This window comes from Pseudopipra pipra, chromosome 26 (assembly GCF_036250125.1).
Source record: "Pseudopipra pipra isolate bDixPip1 chromosome 26, bDixPip1.hap1, whole genome shotgun sequence".
Taxonomy (NCBI): Eukaryota; Metazoa; Chordata; class Aves; order Passeriformes; family Pipridae; genus Pseudopipra; species Pseudopipra pipra.
Genome location: NC_087574.1, coordinates 816,316 through 840,143, shown reverse-complemented (window position 1 = coordinate 840,143; position 23,828 = coordinate 816,316). Strand labels below are relative to the sequence as shown.

At 48.9% G+C, this 23,828-nt stretch overlaps 1 long non-coding RNA gene and 1 gene segment (V, D, J or C); both read left to right on the top strand.

The window, feature by feature from the left end:
• The first annotated feature begins 11,511 nt into the window (after positions 1-11,511).
• LOC135403173 (uncharacterized) lies at positions 11,512-12,666 on the top strand. The gene is made up of 2 exons (XR_010425323.1): positions 11,512-12,307; positions 12,344-12,666. It is a non-coding gene; the product is annotated as an uncharacterized LOC135403173 (long non-coding RNA).
• Positions 12,667-16,744: 4,078 nt separating this feature from the next.
• LOC135403172 (T cell receptor delta constant-like) lies at positions 16,745-22,792 on the top strand. The segment is given in 5 exon segments: positions 16,745-17,257; positions 20,071-20,346; positions 20,970-21,041; positions 21,384-21,500; positions 22,117-22,792. Coding segments are annotated over 3 exon segments (429 nt in total).
• The last annotated feature ends 1,036 nt before the right edge of the window (positions 22,793-23,828 follow it).

The following is a 23,828-nucleotide window of genomic DNA, read 5'->3' as shown; positions in this document are numbered from 1 at the left end:
TGGCAGAAAGGGTTAACAGTATCTAAGAAGAATGTCACAAAGAACCATGGGAGATGTACTGGCCACAGCAAGCCCCTGGAGAGAGTATGCCCACTGAAAGGATTGACTAACAACTGTGGGAAATATGTGATGTCACAGGAGGTATATAAGGACTTGTTAGCGTGTGAATAGTTGATTTAACAACCATGCTTGATTCTGCAGATAGTGGACGTCCAAACATTGGCACCTCATCAATTATGTCTTAGTGTGATGGAGAGATGTCTGCGATGTCCAGCACACCTGTGTGATGCCCAGGGCAGAATGCCAAACAGACCATCGACTTGTGTGCTGTAAACTTAACCTCAATCTTAAATTCAAATCTAAAAGGGGCAGCATCCCAAGGAGGAGACTCCAAGTCAACGATCTCCAATCAGCCACAGTGAGAAACAAATTCCAGGCTAATCTTCAAACTAGGCTTGATAATCATCCCACAGATCCTACAGATAGCTCTCCTGTAACACTCTGGCACCATATTAAAAACAGCAGCCTGCAGTCCTCTGAAGAAATCTTAGGGTTCTCCCTCAAGAAGGACAAGGACTGGTTCGATGAAAACAATCAAGAGATCCAGAAATTGTTGAGGAAGAATAGAACTGCTCACCAAGCACATCTTGCACTGCCATCCTGTCACATAAGAAAAACAGCTTTTCGCATCACATGCATCAAGCTCCAACAGAAACTCCGTGCAATCCAGAACAAGTGGTGGATCAGTCTAGCTGAAAAAACACAATTATGTGCAGACACGGACGATCACAGAGGGTTCTGTGAAGCCCTGAAAACAGCATATGGGCCTACATACCAAGCTCAAAGTCCTCTACTCAGCACTGATGGTCAAACACTTCTAACAGATAAAACCTCCATTCTGAATCGATGGTCTGAACACTTTCAGACCCTTTTCAGTACCAACCGTGTAGTCCAAGACACAGTCATTCAGTCCATCACACAACAACCAGTGAAGTAGGAATTGGATACTGCCCCCACTTTAGGAGAGACCCTCAAGGCCATACAGCAGGTGAAAATTGGCAAGGCAGCTGGGGTTGATGGAATTCCACCTGAAGTCTGGAAACATGGGGGCCATGCACTCCATGCTAAATTTCACGAGTTCTTACTATGCTGTTGGGAACAAGGCGAACTACCATCAGACCTTCGAGATGCAGTCATCATCACTTTGTATAAGAAGAAAGGAGTTAAATCAGACTGCTCAAATTACTGTGGTATTACTCTGCTCTCCATTGCTGGCAAAATCCTGGCAAGAATACTCTTAAACAGACTAATACCCACTATAGCAGAAGGAATTCTACCTGAAAGTCGGTGTGGTTTCAGAGCCAACAGGAGTACCACAGACATGGTGTTTGTTCTCAGACAACTGCAAGACAAGTGTAGGGAACAGAACAAAGGTCCCTATGTAACCTTTGTTGACCTCACCAAGGCTTTCGATACTGTGAGCAGGAAAGGTCTATGGCAGATTTTGGAACGCTTAGGTTGTCCCCCCAAGTTCCTCAAAATTATCATCTCCATGAGAACCAACATGGCCAAGTCAGTTATGGCAATGCACTTTCTGAGCCCTTTCTAATAACTAATGGTGTGAAACAAGGCTGCGTTCTCACACCAACCCTATTCACAATCTTTTCCAGCAGGATGCTCCAAAGGGCCACGGCAGATCTCAAGGATCAGGATGGTATCTACATCTGATATCGTACTGATGGAAGCCTTTTCAACCTAAGGCAACTGAAGGCCCACACCAAGACCTTAAACCATCTTGTCCGGGAGCTGCTTTATGCTGATGACGCCGCCCTTGCTGCCCACACAGAAGCAGCTCTGCAGCGTTTAACATCCTGCCTGAGGCTGCTGAGCTCTTTGGGCTGGAACTCAGCTTAAAGAAGCCTGAAGTTCTCTATCAACCTGCCCCTCAGGAAGTCCCCCATCATCCCCAAATCACCATTGGCCAATCAGAGCTCAAATCAGTCCAGCAGTTTAATTACCTAGGTAGCCTCATCTCCTTGGATGATAAGATCGACGGAGAGATAGACAACAGGTTGGCAAAAGCATATAGTGCTTTTGGAAAACTCCATAAAAGAGTTTGGCAAAATAAACACTTGAAGAAAAGTACCAAGATCAGTGTTTACAGAGCCATTGTGCTGTCTACTCTCTTATATGGATCCGAATCATGGGTCATCTACCGCCACCACCTGCGACTCCTGGAACGCTTCCATCAGCGCTGCCTCTGTTCAATCCTAAACATCCACTGGTCAGATTATGTGACCAATCCATCCGTTCTAGAACAAGCAGCAGTCACAAGTATTGAGGCCATGTTGCTGAGAACACAGCTGTGCTGGGCAGGGCACGTCTCCAGGATGAAGGACCAACCACCGCCTCCCTAAGATCTTGCTCTATGGTGAACTTGCCACCGGCTGCCGCAAGAGAGGAGCCCCAAAGAGGAGATACAAGGACTCCCTGAAACAACATCTCAGCCTTGGTCATATTGATCAACATAACTGGTCTACTCTGGCCTCCAACTGGGAGGTCTGGAGACACACCATCTATAATGCTGCTGATGCCTTTGAGAACGCACACAGGATCACCCTTGAGGAGAAAAGGCAACACAGAAAGAATCGTGCCCTGCAGAATTTACCATCTAAGGAGTCTTTCTGCTGTGCCTTTTGCAATCGGACATGTCTATCTCGTATTGGCCTTTTTAGCCACCAGTGCGCTTGTGTCAAATGTGGGTAGAGTCCTTCCCAAATCTTCGTCCACGAAGCCCAGCCATGATGACAATACGTTGATTTAACAGCTACACGTGCATCTGTTTTGTCTGTGCCCATACAAACGCTATACCAAGGCAGCTGTTCACAGTCTGGCTGCTGCAGGTGCCAACGTGTGGATTTGCTTTGCCACCAGCAGACTGACCTCTTGTGAGGAAAAATGGGCACCTATATTTCAATCCCAGGAAACACTGTCTTTGTTTCCTTTTCGGCAGTTTCCCATGTGGGCGGGGCAGTCATAGGATGAGCAGCCACTACAGATGGCATCAATCTATGAAACAGTGACAACGTTCAGCCAGCCAGCTAATGCACCAGGGTAGTGGTTTCCCAGCATCTGAAACTGTGGTAAAGATAAGAACACGCATCAGGACAGACACCACATGGGTGGCAGTTCCAGGCACGCCCACTAGGATTTGCCAGCTCAGTTTATCCTGCGTCAGGGTAGTGTACAGCACAGCTCATTGCAGATTGTCCTGAGCTGGGTGCAATCCAATATAAGCCTGTGCCCTCCCATGTGTCAGCTTATTAAAGGTTTCTCAAAGGTGTCTCTGGAAAACAGCCTTCTGTGGTTAGGACCACTGAGGGCACTCAAAACACTTGGTCTGTTGCCATGAGCAGGTTGAAGTGATGATGCTGCATTTTCAGGCGTGTTTCTGGGTGAGAGGATCCAAATGAGGTCTGCCACGCAGGGATGAGTAGGGCCTGTACTGACTCTGTGATGTACTTTCAATCCAATGGCTGCTATATTGCAGTGGCCTGGTCCTAGAAACATCTCAGTGGGTTCATGCAGCACATGATGCTGAGGAAGGGCCAAGGTCTTCCAGCAGCCTCACAGGTCCTGTTGCCCTCAAGAAGTTTTCCCACAGGGCCGACCATAACTGCTCTATGCTGGGCATCACCCCACTGGAACTGAAGTACACCTTCTATTGTCCTGGGGTTGACAGAAAGGACACCCGAGGGTGCCCTGATGATGTCAACTACTTGCTCTTTAGCACCTCCGGGCATCAGAGTTGCCACAGGCCAGAGCAGTGCCGAGGCAGAACGAGGCTGTGCCTGGAGCACTGTTGGGTGATGGTGGGCCAGGGTGGGGTGAAAGGGGTGCAGACAGGCAAAATGTGGTCAGAAGCCACAGAAGGTGAGAGGAAGCAGTTGTGGCTACGTGGACTTCCATCTCTGTGTGTTTTTTCCCACCCTAGGAGGACCCAAATCCTAAGGATCCCAGCATTTCCATGAAGCCCCAGCACCTCCCTATCAGCAGTTCCCACTATCCACCCAGACCTGCTGTTTTTCTGTGTGGAATGGGGCAACAGAGGGCCTAGTGACATGGGTCCCCGTCAGGACAGGCCTGTAGGACACAAAGACAGCAACATGGCGCAAAGGATGGGAGGGAAGATTAGGAGTTAAGGGCTGGGTGATGGACAGGTAGCTGTGTCCTGTGGGGAAGAAGAGTGTGGGCCACGGGAGTAGGAGTGGGAGGGTCGTTGCCACACCTTACACAACTTACCTGCAAAGCCTTGAATGTGCCTATGAGTGTTACAGAATCACAGCAAGATTGAAGTTGGGAAGTACCTCAGGAGGTCATCTGGTCCCTCCTGCCTGCTTGAGCAATTGCCCAAGACTATGTCCAGACAGCTACAGAATATCTCAAAGCATGGAGACTCCACAAACTCTCTGGGCAACCTGTGTCAGTCCGCAGTCATCATCATGGTAAAAATGTGCCTCCTGATGTTCAGAAGGAGCATCCTGTGTTTCAGCTGGGGTGCATTGCCCCCTGACCTGTGAGTGAGCAGCACTGGAAAGAGCTTGGCCCCGTCTTTGCATTCCCTCTTCACGTGTTTCTATACAGAGATAAAGCCTTCCCTTCTCCAGGGTAAGCAGTCTTGACTATCCCTGACCTGCCTGTCTCCTGGTCCCCAGGGCAGGGCATGGGGGCGATGCCAGGGCGGGCCGGGAGTGCGGGGCAGGAGGAGGGTCCTAGAGGGGACGCTGCGGGCCGACAGCCCGTCCCTTGGCCGGGGATGGGGCCGCCCCGGCTGCACGGGGCCGAGGCGCCGACACCTTCTGAAGGGCACATAGGGCGAGAAGGCGGGACAGCACTGGAGCCGCGCTGGGAGCCCCGGGACAGGAGCCTTCATCTCTCGGGGCGCTGCTCCTCCGCCTACGCTGCTGCCCGCGTCCCTCGCCGCGCCCCCCTTCTCCCGAGTTCCCCCTTCTCCCGAGTTCCCCCTTCTCCCGCGGCCCCGGGGGGGGTCCGGGGCGGGTCTGTGGGGTCGAGCAGAGGCGCCGGCGCTGCCCCGGCGAGGCGGGGCCGGGCAGGAGCGGCCCGAGCGCGGCTCCGCTCGGCTCGGGGGCGGCTCCCGCGGAGCCCTCGGCCGCGGCCGGGCACGATGTCGGCCGGGCTGGGGCCGTGGCTGCTGGGCTTGGCCTTGGCCTTGGGGCCGGCAGGTGAGAGCCGGGCGGGGAGGGCAGCGAGCCCGGCGCTGGGGAAGGAGGGAGCGGGAGAGGAGAGGCGGGAGCAGGGGCAGGGGCAGGGGTGGGACAAGGACAGAGGCTGGGACAGGGACTGAGGGATGGGGGCGGTGGCTGTGTCCGTGCCGGGGCTGAGGGCACCGGGGCAATGGGGGAACGTCCTCGGTCCGTGGTCGCGCCCTGCCCGATTCCTGCGCTCTCCCCCGCAGGGCTGTGGGCACAGTGGAGGCTGGAGGAGGCCGGCGGGGGACACCGAGCGCCCGGGGAGTCCGTGCTCCTCTCCTGCCGCGGGTCCGGATTCAACTTTGGGCTTTATGTCGTTTACTGGTACCGTCAGGCACCCGGAGGCAGACCCGAGTGGGTGTCTTCCATCAGCACCGATTCCTCTGTCAATCGAAACGGGACAGCAATGGAGGGTCGAGCCTTGGTGTCCAGAGACAACTCCCAGTCCAAGTCATCCCTGTCCTTGTGGGCCCTGCAGCCCCGGGACTCTGCCCGATATTTCTGTGCTGTTCCCACGAGGACAGGAAACCCAGCTGAGCTTTAACATAAACCTGCTGGGGGCTGGCACAGGGTCCATGGCATTTTGAGATGGAGAATTTTGAGGTGGTTCAGGGCTGTTCCCAAGGAATCAGGGGCCATCACTGTTCTCTGAAGGCAGTTTTGGCCTTTCTTCCAGAGCTTCTTTACCCAGAATGATAAATGGCATATCCTGAGTCCCAAATACAATGTTTTATTCCATAGAAGTGGTTCAAGTGCTTCTGTCACCCAGCCAGCCTAGTCATTCTGCCTGGCTCCAGCCCCTCTCTGCCTTCCTTTGATCCCCTTCTTCTGTGGGGCCCCCAAAGCACCTGGGCTTTAACAACACCTTTGCCTGCTTTCTTTGACCCTTTTGGGCCATCTCCTGGCACCAGAAAAAGCAAAGTAGTGATGGAACAGGCCCGCTTTTGTTTCAGATGCATTTTGGGGTGATGAGGTCCAACCAACAAGGTCTGCAGTGTGGTGGCCAGCAGGGAATACTGGGACCTTACGATGCACTTACAGCTCCAATGCCTCCTACATTTACGTGGCCTGCTATCAGCAGCGTCCTGGTGGACCCCTGCAGTACTTGCTGCAGTGCCAGGGCCGTGGAGGCTCCTACAGCCACACAGCCCCTTTTGCCCACAGGAGGTTTTCCTGCCAGGCTGACAAGAGCTCTGGGACACTGAGCATCACGGGGCTGGAGCAGGGGGACAGTGCATCCTATTGCTGCAGCCTGGAGGCACCACAGCGAGAGGCACCCGGGGTGTGCCTCAACGACATCAACTTCCTCCCCTGCTGCCTCCCCTCCTGCATGTTCAGGTGGGACACAGGCCCTGCAAGGGGGGAGTCAGTGAGTGGGCTGTGCCTGTGGTCAGAGAAATGGGGTCTCGTTGTGCCTGGGTGCTCCCAGTGGAAAGGAGGGGAGGGAATGGCAGGGGAGAGGCAAGAGAAGAGCATTTCAATTAAAAGGGAGCTACAATGACCATCTAGTCCAACTGTCTGACTACTTTCAGATTTGAACTAAATTAAAAGCATGTTTCAAAAGAAATTGTCCAAATACCTCTTAAACACTGACAGGCTTGGGGCATTGACCACCTCTTCAAGATACCTGTTCCAATGTGTTACCAATCTCTGAGTAATGAAATGCTTCCTAATATCCCACCTAAACCTCTCCTGGTGCATCTCTAAACCATTCCCACACCACTGTGTAACATGGAGAACCTCCCTCTCCACTTCCCCTCCTCAGGAGCTGAGAAGGTTGAGGGACCTCCTCACATTTCTTTCCTCCAAGATAAACAAATCCTCCATGGCCTTGGGACCACAGGGAACCTGGCATGTCCTACAATGCCGGAGCAGCCCCAAGTGTCCCAGGGCACCACAGCTCTGCCTGGCCCTGCATCCCCCTGCTTCTTTTCCCAGCCTCAAGCCTCCACTCTCAGTGGGCTCCTCTACCCTCTCCAAGTCCCTTTTCCCACCCCTGTCCTGACAATCCCATCCAAAAGGGACCATGTTCTGTTACCCAGGAAAAGAGAGGGGAAGGAATGGATTCAGACAGTCTGTGCAGGGCCACTGTGGAGTGGGCAATGCTCCCCAAAAGGGTCGTGGCAGCCAGGATGGTGACAGTGTGTCAGGGCTCACAGGTGTCACATCCTGTGGTCACAGGGAGAGCTCTGGGTTCCTGCTGAGTAGGAGGACACAGGGAAGGGAAGTATCCTGGCTCTGCTGAGCAGCTCCAACAGCCTGGTCCCTGCTGAGTCCTGGGCTGCCTTTGCTGCTTGGGGGGATCTGGGAGGGCTTTGAGAGGAAGAGGCAGCTGGAGAAGTGTCATCACAGGGAGGGAGAGGGGTGCTGGGGCAGAGTGGAGGGAGCAGGGTGAGGAGCACTTCTGCCCTAAGGGTGCCCTTTCCAAGTGGAACTGGGATCCTGGGGGTCCCATGTGGGAGCAGCAGCTCAGCAGCAGTAAGGGCCAGGAGCCCAGGGGAAGGACAATGTGCCACCCTCCCAGGGGAGCTCCAAAGTCCCAGCAAACCCTGCAAAACTTCCTCGGGGAAAGGTCAGGTTTGCCCCACAGCAGCACCTCACCTTTTGCACAGCAGAGCTTTTCCTGCCAAATGAACACTCTGTTCTTGCACCTGCAGGGTGAGAGACACCTGGGAGTGCACCAACAGCTTCAACTTCTGCTCCAGCAGCCCCCAGCTCTCACCCTCCCTGTTGTCAGAGACAGAGGGAGGGACTGGGAGGGGCTGGGCCTGAGTGCAGTGACAGAGGCACAGGCAGGGAAGGTGTGGGTAGAGTTGTTCTGCAGGCAGAGAGAAGCTGGAGAGAGGTGAGACAGATGGGCCTGGCCATGTGGACTGTCCTGTGTGTGGGGTTCTTGCCCATTGTAGGTAAGTGAAAGGAAGGGGTGATGCCCCCCAGGAACTGAGCGTGCCCCTGTGCTCTGCACGGCTCTGGGGAGCTGTGCTGACCCCTTGCAGCCTGATCTGCTCCCTGGCTCGACCTGTCCCACCATCCCTGTGGAGCAGGGTGAGAACAGCCCTCCTCCTCTTCTAGCTGGGAGTTGATCACCTCCATCCCAGCTGCCTCCTCTGCAGGGTGGGGACAGCAGGGCATGGCCCTGCTGCACTCAGATCTTGGGCCAGAACACTTTGCACTTGGACTGGACACTCTGCTCATGGGTCACTGCAACTCATCTTGCAAAGCCCAGCTTGAGGATGGCAGCACAGGGCCCTAAGCCCCACTTGCCTGTGAGAGGTATTTGCCTCTCTCATGTGACTTCACAGAAGTTTCAAGGACAGGTTAGGTTTGTTCCTCACCATCTAGGAGTGGTCATGGCATGTTCTCTCTCTCTGCAGCAGTCACTGGCCAGGTGGTCTTGGAGCAACACCCCAGGGAAGTGACTGTGGGAGAGGGAGATAAAGTCACCTTGCAGTGCAGCATGACACAAGGTGTTATGTGGAATTACTACATGTACTGGTACCGTCAGGACTCACATGGCACTCTGGAATGGATTTACATGGAAGGTGATATCTATGGAGAAGGTTTCCAAGATCACTTTAAGGGATCAGTGGAGAGCTCTGAGAACAGAGTCACACTGCAGATCCTGGCAGCAAAGCCAGGGGATGCAGCAACGTACTACTGTGGTGCAAGAATCACCCTGGAGCAGCTCTGCAGCAGAGTGGAACAAAAACTGACTGATGGGAGAACAGATCTCTCAGCATTTCTTTCCAGCAGCTTCTCCCCAGGGGCTGTTGTCAGGCAATGGCAGGTGCAGGAAACAGACCTCTGGCTTGGTGGCAGTCCAGGCAGTGGAGGGAAGTGTGGTAGAAGGGCTGGTACCATTTCTGATGCAGGAGGATCTTTTCTGGGAACTTAAGGGACTGTTTAAGCAAGTGCAGTTTTAGTGCACTTTGCCTGAGCCTCTCTCCAGCACAGCCTCATTCTTCCTCTGTGGCTTGTCCACGGAGCCATGGGATCATGGAGATGTGTTGTGGTATCTTCCAGTTCCAGTTCTGTGGAGGATGGAGCCAGGCTGTTCAGGAAAGACAGAGCAACAGATGACATTGCTCTGGGTGGCTGCTACAGATCACCTGATCGGGAAGAAGAAGTAGAGAAGTAGAGAAGATGTGGTGGGTTGACCTTGTCTGTCCACCAGGTGCCCACCAAAACACTCTCTCAGTCCCCCTCCACAACTGAGCAGGGGGAAAGTTTACGATGAAAGACTTCTGGGTCAAGATCAGGACAGGGAGCTGTCCCAGCAGTTCCTGTCATGGGCAAAGGTATGGCCATGGGGATATGAATTTCATTTATTGTCAATAAAATTAAAGATGGATAATGAGAAATAAGGACAAAGCTAGAAACATCCCCTCACCCTGATCAGGGCACTGGGATGGGGAATGGGGCTTTCAGTCAGTTGATAACACATTTTCTCCCCTCTGAACTACTGATACTCATCCAGAGTAATGGATCTCTGCAAAAGGTTTCATTCAATCATCCTGCTTAAAGCAGGGTCAACCAGCAAAGGTGTACTGGTCTGGTTTGGTGGGGATTAAATTTCTCTGTAGCAGCCTGTCTGGGCAGCTGCTCTGTTTTGTGCCAAACCCATGCTGATAACACAGCAATGACTTAGCAACTGCTGAACAGTGCACCAAGTCTTCTCTGCTTCTCATATTACCTGCCAGCTGTACAGCTGACCACAACTGGCCAAGGGCCGATTCCATACCACATGGCGTTGTGGGGCCGGCAGGTGAGAGCCGGGCGGTGAGGGCAGCGAGCCCGGCGCTGGGGAAGGAGGGAGCGGGAGAGGAGAGGCGGGAGCAGGGGCAGAGGCTGGAACAAAAGCGGGGAGGCGGCAGGGGCGGTGGCTGTGTCTGTGCCGGGGCGGGTGGTACCGGGGCAGTGGGGGAACACGCTCGGTCCATGGTCGCGCCCTGCCCGATTCCTGCGCTCTCCCCCGCAGGGCTGTGGGCGCAGCTGAGGCTGGAGGAGGCCGGCGGAGGGCACCGAGCGCCCGGGGAGTCCGTGCTCCTCTCCTGCCGCGGGTCCGGCTTCACCTTCGAGAATCATTATGTTCACTGATACCGTCAGGCACCCGGAGTGGGGGTCGAGTGGGTGTCCTGGATAAGCCATTTTTCATCACAGATTCAGTTTGGGCCAGCAGTGGAGGGTCGAGCCACAGCCTCCCGGGACAATTCCCGCTCTGAGGCATCTCTCAGCCTGCACCTCCTGCACGCTGGGGACTGCCCGCTACTTCTGTGCTGTTTGCACAGAGATACGAAATCGGCTGAGCTTGAACACAAACCACCCGCCAGTGTCCCAGCCTCGGAGCTGGAAGGGGCTGTGTCCCACAGATGTTCAGGGTTGGTCCCAAAGAGTCCTGTAGTCACAGCATAGAATTTTCAAATGTTTGATTCTAACAGGGTCATCCTACCTTTTGCTGTCCCCTAATGAGCTCTAACCCTTATGCTTGTTTTCTTCTCATGTCTCTTGTCGACTTACCTCCCACCCCACCACACTGCCTTTAGAAGCAACTTTTCCTGTTTCCCTTGGTTCCCAGTATTACGGGTACCCAGTGCAAATGGTGAGGTGTGAACAGCCCTGCTGTGGTTTTGGGCAGGGCTCATGTTCACTCAGTCTAGCTCATGAGTTTTGCTCCCTGAGGGGTGAAAAGAGGAAATGGGGAAATTCTGGAAGGTCATTAGGGAGCTCAAAGGGAGAAGGGGGAAGCTTGTGTTTCTCTCAGATCTGAGATTCTGAAGGGAGCAAGAGTTGGCAAGTGTGTGTGTTTACAGATGCTGGATCCTGGAGATCACAAGCAGAAACCCAGGGATGTGGTGGAGCAGTTTAAGTGACTGCTTAAGCTGTTCCTGTCTGTTCATCCTTGTCTCCTGGGGTTGCAGGTGGCCTTTCCCAAGTGCAGACAAAGGCCTCAGGCCCCACAGGAGGGAAGATGTCAGAGTCTGTCTCGCTTACCTGTCACATCTCTGGTGTCCCCATCACCGACAGCAGCTATGCATGGGACTGGATCCGGCAGACTCCTGGCAAAGAGCTGCAGCACATAGTGCTGCAATATCCTTTCACAGGGCTCCAGCACATCGCTTCATCCTTCCAGACCCGAGTCACCAGCTCTGCAGACCCCTCCAGGAACCAGCTGTTGCTGGAAGTGCTCTCACCAACAGCTGCAGACACGGCCACCTATTTCTGCAGCACTCGAGAACTTGAAAAGGGCACAGTACTTGAAACACAGGCAGGGCCAGGGCAGAACTGGAAGGAGGGGCTTTAATCCAGTGGGGTCTTTTGGGGTTGCTGCAAGGCAAGACTCTTCCCAGACTTCTCAAGACTAGTCTGGGCTGTCTTTTCCCAGAAACAGATGCAACAGTAGCAATAACAGCAGCAGTCTCCCACAAGCACACCCCAAACCACGAACATGTTGTTAACTTATCCTTCTCAGTATCTCCCACAGGCAGAAAGAGCCAGGGAAACAGGGTGTTTGGGGATTTGTTTTTGTTTGTTTCTTTGCTTTTATTAAATAATGTGCTGATTCTGGCTGGAGTACATTTCTTTATAGTACCTAGAATGGGACTATATTTTGAATTTGTACTGGAAACCGTGTTGATAATTCAGGGGTGTTTTAGTTATTGCTGAGCAGTGCTGACAGAGAGTCAAGGCCTCCTCTGCTCCTCCTACCACCCACCGGGGAGTAGCTGTGGGTGCACAAAGTCTGAGAGGGAGCACAGCTGGTTCAGCTGACCCCAACTGACCAAAGGGGTATTCCAGACCATATCACATCATGCTCAGCATTTAAAGATGGGGGAAGAAGAAGGAAGGGGGGGACATTGAGTGATGGCATTTGCATTTCCATGTAACTGCTGTGCTTTTCTGGAGTAGGCAGAACTCTTGGGTGTTGATGGAACTAGTGAATGAATTCTTTGCTTTGCTTTGCTTGTACTCACAGTGTTTGCTTTATTTATTAAACTGTTGAGTTCTTTATTAAACCCATGAATTTTCTCATTTTTACTGTTTCAATTCTCTCCCCTGTCCAACCAAGGGGAAAGGAGAAAGCAGCTGTGTGGTCCTGAGTTGCCATCTGTGGTGAAACCATGACAAAGAAACAAATGAGCATTGAATGAGTTAAAATTTTAACATGGAAAGGCAGAAGTCAACTGCATTTGGACACTTCATATTGTTTAGGGAGTCTCACAGGAATGTTGCAGCAGCCCATAACCATAGTAAATTAATTGTATCTTAGAAGAGAGTGGCCCTGCACCAGGAACTGCACTGCCAAGATGTTTTTTTCCCAGGAGATGATTAAAAAAATTCCTTCTCTGCACTCCTGTCTTTGGTTCCATGTGAATAAACACAGGTGTTCTTATTCTGAGGACTGACCACTCATTTCTTTACTTGGAAGTGTAGATTTTCAGGGAAGGTATTTGGAGACCCATGCAAATGCATCCATGTGCTTGTGCACATGGGCACAGTGCCCGAGGCATCCTCTACAAGAGCTGAAGATGCCGGAGGGTCATTTGTCCCCAGACTTTGCCCCCCATTTGGCTCTGTGGAAGAATTGCTGCAGTGGATTAATCTAAGAGCCATTCAACACAGGAGACTGTCAGGCCATTGTCAAATGTCTTGCAAAGGCTACAAATACAAAGGAAAGGCCACTTTATTTCTTCTGTTACCACCCTCTTTTCTTGTAGGTGTCAGCAGCTCAGGGACTTCCCCCAACAGACATTGTAGCTCACTTTTTCAAATCACTGCTTTTACCTGTCCTCTCCACAGGGAATGTTGTGACTTACTGTTTCACCTTAAATATCCAGTTTCCTATGATCCCTTATAGTGTCTCTAGAGAATCCATGACCAATAACATCTGTTTTGGAAGAAAGGTTGAATGGGATGGTTCTGTCCACAGAAGAATAGAATTTCCAGCACAGCCTTTAAGAGAAAAGTTGCCTTCTTGACCCAGGTGTTCCAGAACCAGCTCTCCATCAATAAAAATCCACGGACACAGGCTCTTGTAAATGTGTGATGAAATCAGGTGGATGTGTGTGAAAACAGGCTCAGAGTGAGCTGGTCCCCCCCACATCTCCCCACCAAAAAAAGGAGAAACTTTTGTTAAAATACAAGTGGAGATTTTGGAGGGAGCAAGAAGAATTATGCTGGAAGGGCCAGGATACTTTCTTCTGCAAAACAGCAGTGTCAACCTTTCATCAAGGACTGAAGGAATTCAAACAACCTCTGAAATGTATCTTCATCTGCCTGTGACACATTTCTAGAGGAGAGGGGGACTCCCTCTGTTCCCATTTCCTCTGAAGCAGAACTCAAGGAGGGCTCTTCAGTATCATGTAGTGGAACACAAACATCCTCTCCAACATGTCACTGACAGTACTGGGGCACCTCCAGTAATTTTTTGGAGGGCCTGCACCGGGACAGACATAGACAAAAGAACGGCAGAACTCAACTTTAAGCCAAAGGGATTCAAGCGTGTGGCTCGTGGGAGGCTGTGAGCACAGCTGTGCTCTGTGGCACTGCAATGGGAACAGGCTGTTTAACGGCCTCGGAGATCTCAGGGACGAGCAGGGCGAGGTCTCCCTGCTGGGGAAGATTTGCCAGCGAGTGAAGGGTGTGTGAGAGGCACCTGTGTGAGCCCAGGCCTGTTGCAGGAGGTGTTTTGAGCTTGTTCTCTTTGTCATGCCAGGCTGAAGGTATCACATCAGCACATTCCACAGCTTTCCCGGAGCAGTGAACCAATAAGGAGGAGAAAACAATTTGACACACTAAAGGGAAGAGCAGATGAACCTGCCCGTGTTAACAATGGAAAATAGCAGCACTGGGATTAAAAACTGTTGATTACAAATGAGAAATACACTTGGTGACAATGATAATGCAAACAGGATGAAATAATGCTATATTGGTTTTGTATCCTAGAACTGGATCTGAGGATTAGGAAACTGCTCCACAATTCCAAGTTACCACTAATAAAAATCACAAAAGTAAGATAAAAATCAAATTAAAAGCCAACTTCAGTCAACTATAACCAGATGTTCACCACCTTCAAACCCAGTGAAAGGCACATACAAATAAATCAAAACTCTGAACCACAGACAACTCAGTGGTCAAATAATCAGTTCATAAGATTAAAGAAATTGAGGGGAGAAATGGTGCATATAATCAGAGAAAATACCCACATGACCCTTAGAAAAATGGCACTGTCTTGGTTTGAACTGCCCCCCCTGGATTCAGGGGGGCCCTGGGCCTAGAGGTGATTGGTCCCAGGAGAATTCCCCCTGAGGGACCAGTCGGAGCTGTTCTTTTTCGCTCCTGTGAAAATTAGACATCAACAACAGCTGGAAGTTGTTGGCAGTGTCGGAGTGTGTGACCATGTGTGTCTGAGAGCGTGTGAGAGAGCTGAGGGGTGACAGGGCCCCCCAGCCCTGGCTAAGCCAGGGCTGAAGGCAGCGTAGAGTGTTGTGAGGGAGAGAGAGACTCACAACCATGAGGTAAGAGGGGGAGAGGCAGGGCCCCCCCAGCTAGATGGCAGGGCTTGGGATGGTTATAACTGAACTGGGTACCCTGTAGCCAAGGTGAGGGGGCTTTCTTTTTCTTCCCCCACTGCCTGGGAAGGTGGTGGTGTGGATTTAAGGCATGCTCAGTACTGGAGCCAAGCCAAGAGATGGGTCAGAGAGGCTCACAGTTGTGATTTGTTGCAAACAGTTGGAAGAACTCCAGGCAGAAACTGGAGACGGGCCAGAGAGGGCTCAGAGGTGCTCTACGTTGGGTTTGGACGTGGACTACTGAAACTGGAAGCTGCAGCAGCTAAAGAAGAGTGAGAGAGCCAAACAAGCAGGTTTTTCTGGGTAAGGACTTTAAAACTATTTGGGGTAAAAGAACTGAGTAGAAACCCAGAGCCTGCAACCTGGAGGGTGAGAATGGAACATCTTACTCTCTGGGGAGGAAACCTTCATGAACCAAGGAGGAAGGACTCAGAGCTATCTCCTTGGGCCTCATGATGAAGATAAGACCTCAGCAAAGAGCTGAGGGCTGGTAGGGGTGCAGAAGAGCGCCTTCCCCTGATACCCCAATGAGAGAGAGAGACTGTTTAACTATCGGCCTGAGCTCTTCTCCTGGACTGATAAGGGAGGGCTCAAGGGGTGGTAGAGACTGTTAATATTGTATATAATTGCCTATAGTATTTATTTGTGTATAGTAATAAATTGTATATATATTCCCTTCCCCCTATACTGAGTGGTGCCTGCCTGAAAATGTCTCTTCAGTGTCGAGGTAAATTGTGGGGGGAAGCTTGGAGACTGGATTTTTGTGGGGTCAAACCCCCCACACACTCAAACAAAAAGTACTAAAAATAAAATAGCTGAGTAAATAAGCAACTTTACACATTAAAGGAAACAGAGTCCATTAAACCAGCATCAACTAAACCAAAATAACTTCTGGACAATTCTTAAACATAGACTGATTTTTTTTTTCTCATGAAAACAGACATTGAGGACAGAAATGCTCAAAGGTCCAGAAAGAGTTAGGAAAGGTAGAATGAAAATACATTGAAAATTAATAAGCCTGGGCAGCTGCCCCCCAGAACTCTGTCCGTGCTGGAGGGTCATGGGCTGCAGTTCACTCTGGGTAATCAAGGGTTATTCTCCACTGCAAGGTCACGTGAGTGATTTACAATCCTCCTCACCTCTTTTCTGCTCTTAACCCATTCCTTCCAACACTCCCAGAGCCTGCCTGCTACTTCCCAGGACTGCCATGGCACTGTCATTAATACCCCCAAGGAAGAGAAGGAGGGGTAATGGACTGCAGGTGCAATAAGTTGAGCAGGTCCATTAAAAGTGACCCCAGTTTGAGTCCATGGCAAGGAGATGACTGGTCCAGCAGCTTGGAGCCTTCCATTGCTGTCACTCACCACTTTTTCTGGTGCTCCTGTGTGGCTCCTGGGCGATGGGCTCAGACACCTTGTTCGGCAGAGCTCCCAGCTCCTCCTTTGCCAAGACAGCACAGAGTCTACTCTGTGGCTGCAAATCTTCATGTGAAACAAGAGCCTTCACCTTGGTGCCAGGAGCTCCCAGCCTCTGTCACCATGGCAACCTCCATTTCCCATCCTAATGGGCACAGACTCAACCTGCCTCTCCTTTGGTAGAAAAGGGAGAAGTGGGCTCTTGAAGCTGCAGAGACTCAGAGGTGGAGTCCATCTTTTGCCATCAAGGTCCAGATTGTGTTAATGCTGCACAAGTTGATCATCATGAAAGATTTGATAATTCTGCAACAGCTCCTTTAATCTCTGATAGTCACTCCCATGGCTACAGTGCCTTACATAACAAAGGACCATCATTTTCTTAGACCGTTCCTTCAAAGCCATATTGTGTTTCTTCATGTGGTATGTTGGGTCTTGAACCACTTGAGAAGTCACGTGACTCCCTGTATAATCCAAAATTCTGTGTAGTGGAAGAGGGGCAGTTTTTGCAATGAAATACACCACTGTGTACAGGGGCTGGCGGGCCACAATGATATAAACAGCACAGGGCCCTGTACAAAAACCCAGAGAAGGTAAAAAGGCAATATATTTTGGGAAGGAAAAGAGGTGAGTGATTGTGATGATTAAAGAGACAAATAGAATAATCTTTTTATATTTCTGTTTATCCTGGAAAGATAGAACTCACAAGGTTTCTAAAAGATTGAAGAAAGGGTGAACTTGGAAGTTCTGTACTTGATCAAGCTATTTGAAATCACTGAACTATTTAATTGTTGTTTTTCCTTTTCCAAATTTGGAAGACACCCTCTGGACACCCTCAAGAAGTTGCATACATGGATAATTAGGACAAATGTATGGCTCTTCATCTCCTGTTTTTACAACCTTTTTGAATATCATGTGGAAAGAGTGATTTATTGCAATGAGTATTAGCAGTGTGAGGATGATAAGCTTGTATTTGGACCAGGGACCACCATCACAGTTGTACCAAGTAAGTACTTTGTTTTATTTATTTCTAAAATTGTGTTACAGTTAAGGTGGGGGAAGAAAAAGGAATCTAATGGTTTGGGTTCACTGCAAGAATTTTCTGCTGCAATAACCCCTTGAGTGCACTCTCTCTCTCCAGCCAGGCTTTCAAGCCAAATCCTCAGCTTGGAGCTGCTTAGGAAGGTTTCACAGGAACAACTGGCCTAACTCTGTGTAACACCTTCATTCCATGATCCCCAAACACCAGGTGTGCACTACTGAACATGTTACAATTTATTCCCAGTTTGGACACCACTCTGGCCCAAACTGACTCTGAAGGCTCCTCTTCTCCAGTGATCTTCACTGACTCCCTCTGGGCAGGAATGCACAGCTCAGTGGAGAGCTCACAGTGGGGAGAAGTTTTGAGACAGACCTTCAACTGTCTGGTTGGAGAAGTTTTGACACTGGTACCACACTCACAGTGTCCCCAGGGAAGCAATTCCACTGGAGACAGAGGAGGAAGGAGGATAAATATCCCTGGCCTTCAGTTTTCACAGGTGCCTCATATCCAAGACCTCCTAGAATGAAAGACAACTGGCTCCCAAGTTGTCTGGGCTTTGAAAACACAGGTGTGGAGAGTAGGGATGATAACAAGCCATAGTTGTTATTCCTGTCTTTATTTGGACTTTCCTGATGTACAAAAAAGGTGGATGTCCCACCCTATGGGAATGTGAGTGTTGGGGTGTCAGAGGAGATTGTCAGGTTGCTCTGTGTTATCCTGAAGATAACACAGACTTGTTGCTGTGCTTTCAGAGATCTGCATGTCTTTATAGTGCTGCAAAAATGTCTCATGTCATTTTACATTCCTAAAACACCCTGCTCTCATTTCAGAAGGGATTGGGACTGCCTGAGGTGCTGCCTAATATCTGCCCATGCCTGTAGGAGATGTTGCATGGGAATAAATGTCTGTTTTGGAACAGTCTCAGTCCACTTCCAAAGGGGCAAAGGAATGCCAAGTTATCCTTTTGAAGAAAAACCTATTCTTTCTGTGCTGTTAATGATTTTCTTTTTGTAGCTAAAGATGAGATATTTTCAAAGCTGCACAAAGACTTTCAGATTATGTTTGACAGTAAAAGATATTGAGTCTTAAGTATCTAAACTCTTTCTGTCAAGGAAGGATGATAGAGGATTCCTTTCATTTCCATATTTTTACTATAATTCAAATGGCTAATCTGAATTAGTCCTGACACTGGTACATAAATCATGCTGGATTATCCATGTCTGGGTTACGTGAAAGCAAAGATATTTTGGTTTTCTTTTAAACCTCATGGTATCACAATGATTTGTTGGCTACTAACTCCTTTTGAGACTACCTGCTTTCTTTAAGGGCATCTCCTGCAAATTAAACAATCTTGTATGTCTTACAGGAAATTTCCAGAGAAGGCTTCTGCTATACCATTGAAATTCAGTCTGTTTCAGTTGTCAACCTCTTGTCATTCATGTATTTCCAGGGGAATTCAACTCTAAAATTCTTTCAAAACTGAAAAAATACATCTAACATTTCAGAGTAACCAAATTTCTGACAGATCTCAAATCCTGTGAAAAGTTGTCAGCATCTTTTAGATTCTAAACTCTCGTTTTCATGTCTTGATGTTTGTTGGTATTTTAGTGCTAAAGGACCACCACTGAAGGTTATTACACTACTCGAAGGAATATTGTAAGATTTGTCCATGAACATCATGTTTGTAACCCCAGGATATTCTTTCCCTCCAATCAGTTTATTAAACTCTGCATTACACTTCCCACTGCTCCGGAGCCGTGGGTCTGACGACACGGCACAGCACAGGGGTGAGAATGGTCACACTTTCTGGAACAGGCACAAGAGTTGTTGAACCAAGGACCAATCCTGTTCTCTCCTCATCGCCTGCAGACTGGTTGGAATGTCTTACACCTTGTGCAATGTCTAGGGGGGAAAACCTCCCCCACAATGAAAGTTCTTGGCCTTGTCAGGAACTTCTGGAGCAGAACTAGTGAGTGACATCGCTGCCCATGGCAGGGGCTGGAACCAGATGGCCTTCAGGGTCCCTTCCAACCCAACCCATTCTGTGATTCTGAGATTCTGTGTGGAGATATACAATTCACAGACTTTTGATTGCTTCTCTCCTACTTTCCCATCTTACAGACAGAAGTCCTTCTTGCACCTGAGCATTTGTTATGGAAAAGCTCAGCCTTGTCCCCCCCTGCAGCAGCAGGACTTCATTTCTGCAAGTAACGTCACTCAGAGGGGGAACCTCGCACAGCAGTGAGGCAACAAACTGACCTCTGCTCTCCCTGCCACTCCTGCTGTGGTTGGACCTTTCAACCACAACAGGAGATTTGGGGAGGGGAGGGAGAGTAAAGGGAAAAACAGTTATTCCCTCATGTCTCACGAATATGCAAGGCAGTCCTCATAGAGTTGACATTGTTTGGAATTAAATTGTTGAGAAAGCAGAATAATTGGACTCTTGGAGTGACATGCACAAAAGTTCCCTTCTCCTTTGCAGGTCCTTAATTTATAAAATGAAGAATTCACTTACAGGCACCAGCTTTGGCAAAAGGAAGCTGAGATTCTGTGGAATTAAATCTTCTATAAAATACCTGCTCTCATACACTGTTTTTGTCTCTAATTTCATCTTTTGGAAACAACAGCAAGAAGTAATGGCAAAAAAAAAAAAGGCAGTTGGTCATTGATAATGCTACAAATCAGTCCCAGGTGGTGTGTCTATTAATTTTCATGACTTAGCTCTCAGGCAGGCTTGCAGTAAAATCCATCATGCCCAAACCATACTTTTTTTACAGGCAGTCCAAAACATTCTGTCCCACAAGTCGTTGTGATGAAATCAAAGAAACTGGAAGAAGGAGGCAGCACTGGGAAAGCAGCTTGTTTGGCAAGGAATTTCAGTACAAAGAACATCAGCTTGGAGATGTCCTCTGATGAGGTCGTGTATGAACAGAGCACACCCATTCTGGCGTCAGAGGGGCTGTACAGTGCAATGAAGGTGGTCAGTGTGACAAAAGACACAGAGGTGACCTGCAAGGCCCATTTGGACATTGGCACCATTACAGCATTGTCAGGTACAACTTGGGGGCACAGCTGGAACGTATTTGTGGAGACAGTGTCTTGTGGTGCTGCTCTTCCCTGATAGTCTGCACTGCCCAGGGTGGGCAGCAGAAATGAGAGAGACAGTTGGTACTTAAGCAGGGAAAGATGAAAGATGTTTAAAAGCATCTAAAAGAAATGGTCTCAACTGTTTAATAAATTGGAGAAACTTCTCTTTTGATGGGGGAGGAGAGAAGGCACAATCCATTTTTTTAAAATGGGAGTTTATTTTATTTGCAGCAGCAAACCTCCTGGAGCACAACCTGAAACAGCCTTTCTAAAGCCAACAAAAAGTTAAACTGGTGGTGTGATTTGGTTTTGGTTTTTACTAAATCACTTTTTCCTATTTGAATGACCTTCAAGATGACAAAAACAATCGCACAAAATATAAAAACAAAACAACCTAGAAATTCTTTTGTTTCCTGCAACTGCGGGGAGAAATTGTCTCCTCAGATTTATGTTGGAATTAATGACTGATCATCTGAGCCCCAGACTCTACTTCCCACATGTCCCTGTGGAAAGGGCCGTAGGAATAGTTTTTTAATACTTTCTAAAAATTGGATATGGGTTAAAATGCCTTTTCTTTATCATTCTACAGAAAAGGAGGCTGAAGAACCAGTAACGAGGCCCAGTAACAGGGTTTGCAACAGCACAGACACCTCTGCCCAAGGTTAGTGACCGAAACAGATTGTGAAGTTACATTGCTGGTTGGGGGATAAATGCATAGAAAGGTAATTTCTCGAGGGGAGAGGAGGCAGATTATGACATATTTATCAAACACAAGCTGCTTTTTCAAGGTTGCTGCTGTAGGAACACACAAGCAACAGGAAGTAAAAAGCAATGGAGACAGACACCCTCCTCCCCTGGTGTTGCCATGTTCTCTGGCATCTCTTCCTCTGCTGCTGTTCCTTTCCCTGAAGCTGTTACCTGTGGCTTTTTCCACTTTCTGCCAAGATCCCAACATCCAGACTTAGGCTATGGTCTCTCTCCTCTTTTTGCTGTCCCTGAGCAGGTACCACAGTGCAGAGAGTGAACATGCTGTCTGTGGCTGTGCTGGGTTTGAGAGTCCTGCTGGCAAAAAGCATCGCCTTCAATACACTCATGAGTATCAAGTTGGTTCTTTTCTGAGGTAAGGAAGCACTCAGCTTGATTTGTAGAGATACTGGAAGCATGTGCCTGTCTGTGTGTACTTCTCTAACCCCACAGGTAACGACACCTATTCATCTGCTCCTGATTCCATTGAATAGCTCTTGCAGGTTTCTGGGGAAAAAAACAACAACGATGAGCAAAACCCACAAAAAGCGCCCACACCAGGCCCCCTTCCCAAAAAATAAAACAATTAATAGAAGCCCACCCTGCCTCCCACGTGACAAAGGGAACAACACTTTTCTATATCCAGAGCTCAGTTCTTGGTGGCTGGTTCCTAAATTTTCTTTGCCCGAGCAACTCAGGTATTGCCTGAAGAGCCTAAGAGGTACCTCCTTCACTACTTCAAGTGCCAGAGCACAAAGCCTGGAGAAAACTCCAAATAAATAGGGATTCAGAAGCAAGGATCCCAAAACACAAACCTGTGGGATTAAAGAGAGGGGAGGCAGGGGGGATTTTCAAATTAAAGTGTCCAAAGAGGCACAAAAGATAGTCCAGCTAGTTTTGTAGTGTACCTGTCTTGACTGGACAGCTCTCAAACAGTGGTTTATTGCTCCAGTTGCATTAAATGTGGTTTAAAACACCCTTTGCTCTTCCAGACATGTGGAGTCAAGGCAAGAGGGACCTGAAGAACTGCAGGAAAGAACGTGAACCAGCAGCACAACGGGCTGGACAAGCAGTGTCACATCTGCTGACTGAGCACCCAGAACACAACACAGCCCCTTCCCCTTTAGACATTTGATGCTGTTCAATCCTGCCCAGACAGTTAATTTAGATTTAAGAGTTGTAACTGCTTTTGCTATTTCTTTTTCTCTGTGCACTGAGGAGAGTGCATTTCTCCTCATCCTCCTGCTGAGTAGATCTCCCCACTGTTCTGGCATTTACACAGGAATGTCCAACCTGCCTCAATAGTTGTAGAAAAACCCAATCCTCACTATCAATACATATAGATATATAGAGAGCTATGTAACATTTTAAATCAGGTTTCACAGGCATGTTGTGTTACTGTCTGTAGAACTGGTGTGTTACTGCAGAGACAATTCAGGCACAATAGTTGCCATTTATAGCTTTGGTTTTTAGACCGCTTTATTAACAATAATTTCCTATTGTGGTTGAGAAGACCTGTGTTGGATCTGAAGTGATCCAATTCAAACAGATAATGTTCAACCATAGAAGAATTTCTTTCTTAAACCTGTATTTCTTCTGCAAAATATATCCCACATGCATTTTAGTTTCCTGTAATAGTGATGAAAATAAAATTTTCCTTGACCAAAATGCTGTGGTTTGTTCTGTGCTTTTTCTTATGAATTTGGGATGGACATTGCTGAAACCCAACTGTCCTAATGACCACTGAGATTAGAAATACAGCTTTGATAACCCAGATTTCCTGTTGGCTGGATTTGTCTTTTCTAGACTTTGTGCAGGGAAGTATCTCTTGGGACATTCAGAAGCTTCAATTAAGAGATAGCTTGCTGAAAGCATGAGGGAGGAAAACACACAGAGCAGAAGAGAAGAAAACATGCTGGTTTTTTCCACTCAGTGATATGAGGAAGAGGCCAACAGGAAATAATATGTGAATGTTTGATGGGGTGATAGTTTCCACAGCAACTTGGTTATGAACTAATAGACCCCACCACACACATGCCCCAGCTCACCTTTTTGTCCCAAGCAACGGGCAGGATGTTGTGGCCAACATTTCTGACTCAGTTGCACCGTGCAAGATTAACCCTCCCCTTGTTTGGAAAAACAAGTTCACCACATCCTGGAGGAGAAATAAGGCTTTTCTCATACTGGCTGAGTTACTGATGGCTTCAAGACAGGCTCTGCAGAGAACATTGCAAGGTCTGCTTCATTAAGCTTTGTCAGGTTGTCCCTCAGACCCTGCAGACCCCTGGAGGAAGACCCTCACCCTATGCAGAAGAGAAGTGAAATTTGCCTGGCAAATCCAAATCCAGTAAAATGCTTGTTTAGTGCATCCTACCACCATAATGTAAATCAGGGGGAGTCGCTCACTAGTATTTTTATCCTGATTTTCTGATGACACTCTGAACGTTTTCATCTTACACTCCACACCTTTTCCCAATCTCTCAGGCAGATTTAACTTTTAAGAACACTCCCTTAGAGAAAAATGCTGAAATCAGGTGGACAGGAGGGAAAGCTCAATGATTGAGTGCTGTTAAAAACCTTTGCATAAACTGTTGATCAAGTCTGGGACTAGGAATGGTTCGATCCACACCTCCCCTGAGAGGCAGTTGAGAAAACAAGGGGGTCCTTTCTGTACCTTGTGACTCAGTGGGATGGTCTCTCTCTA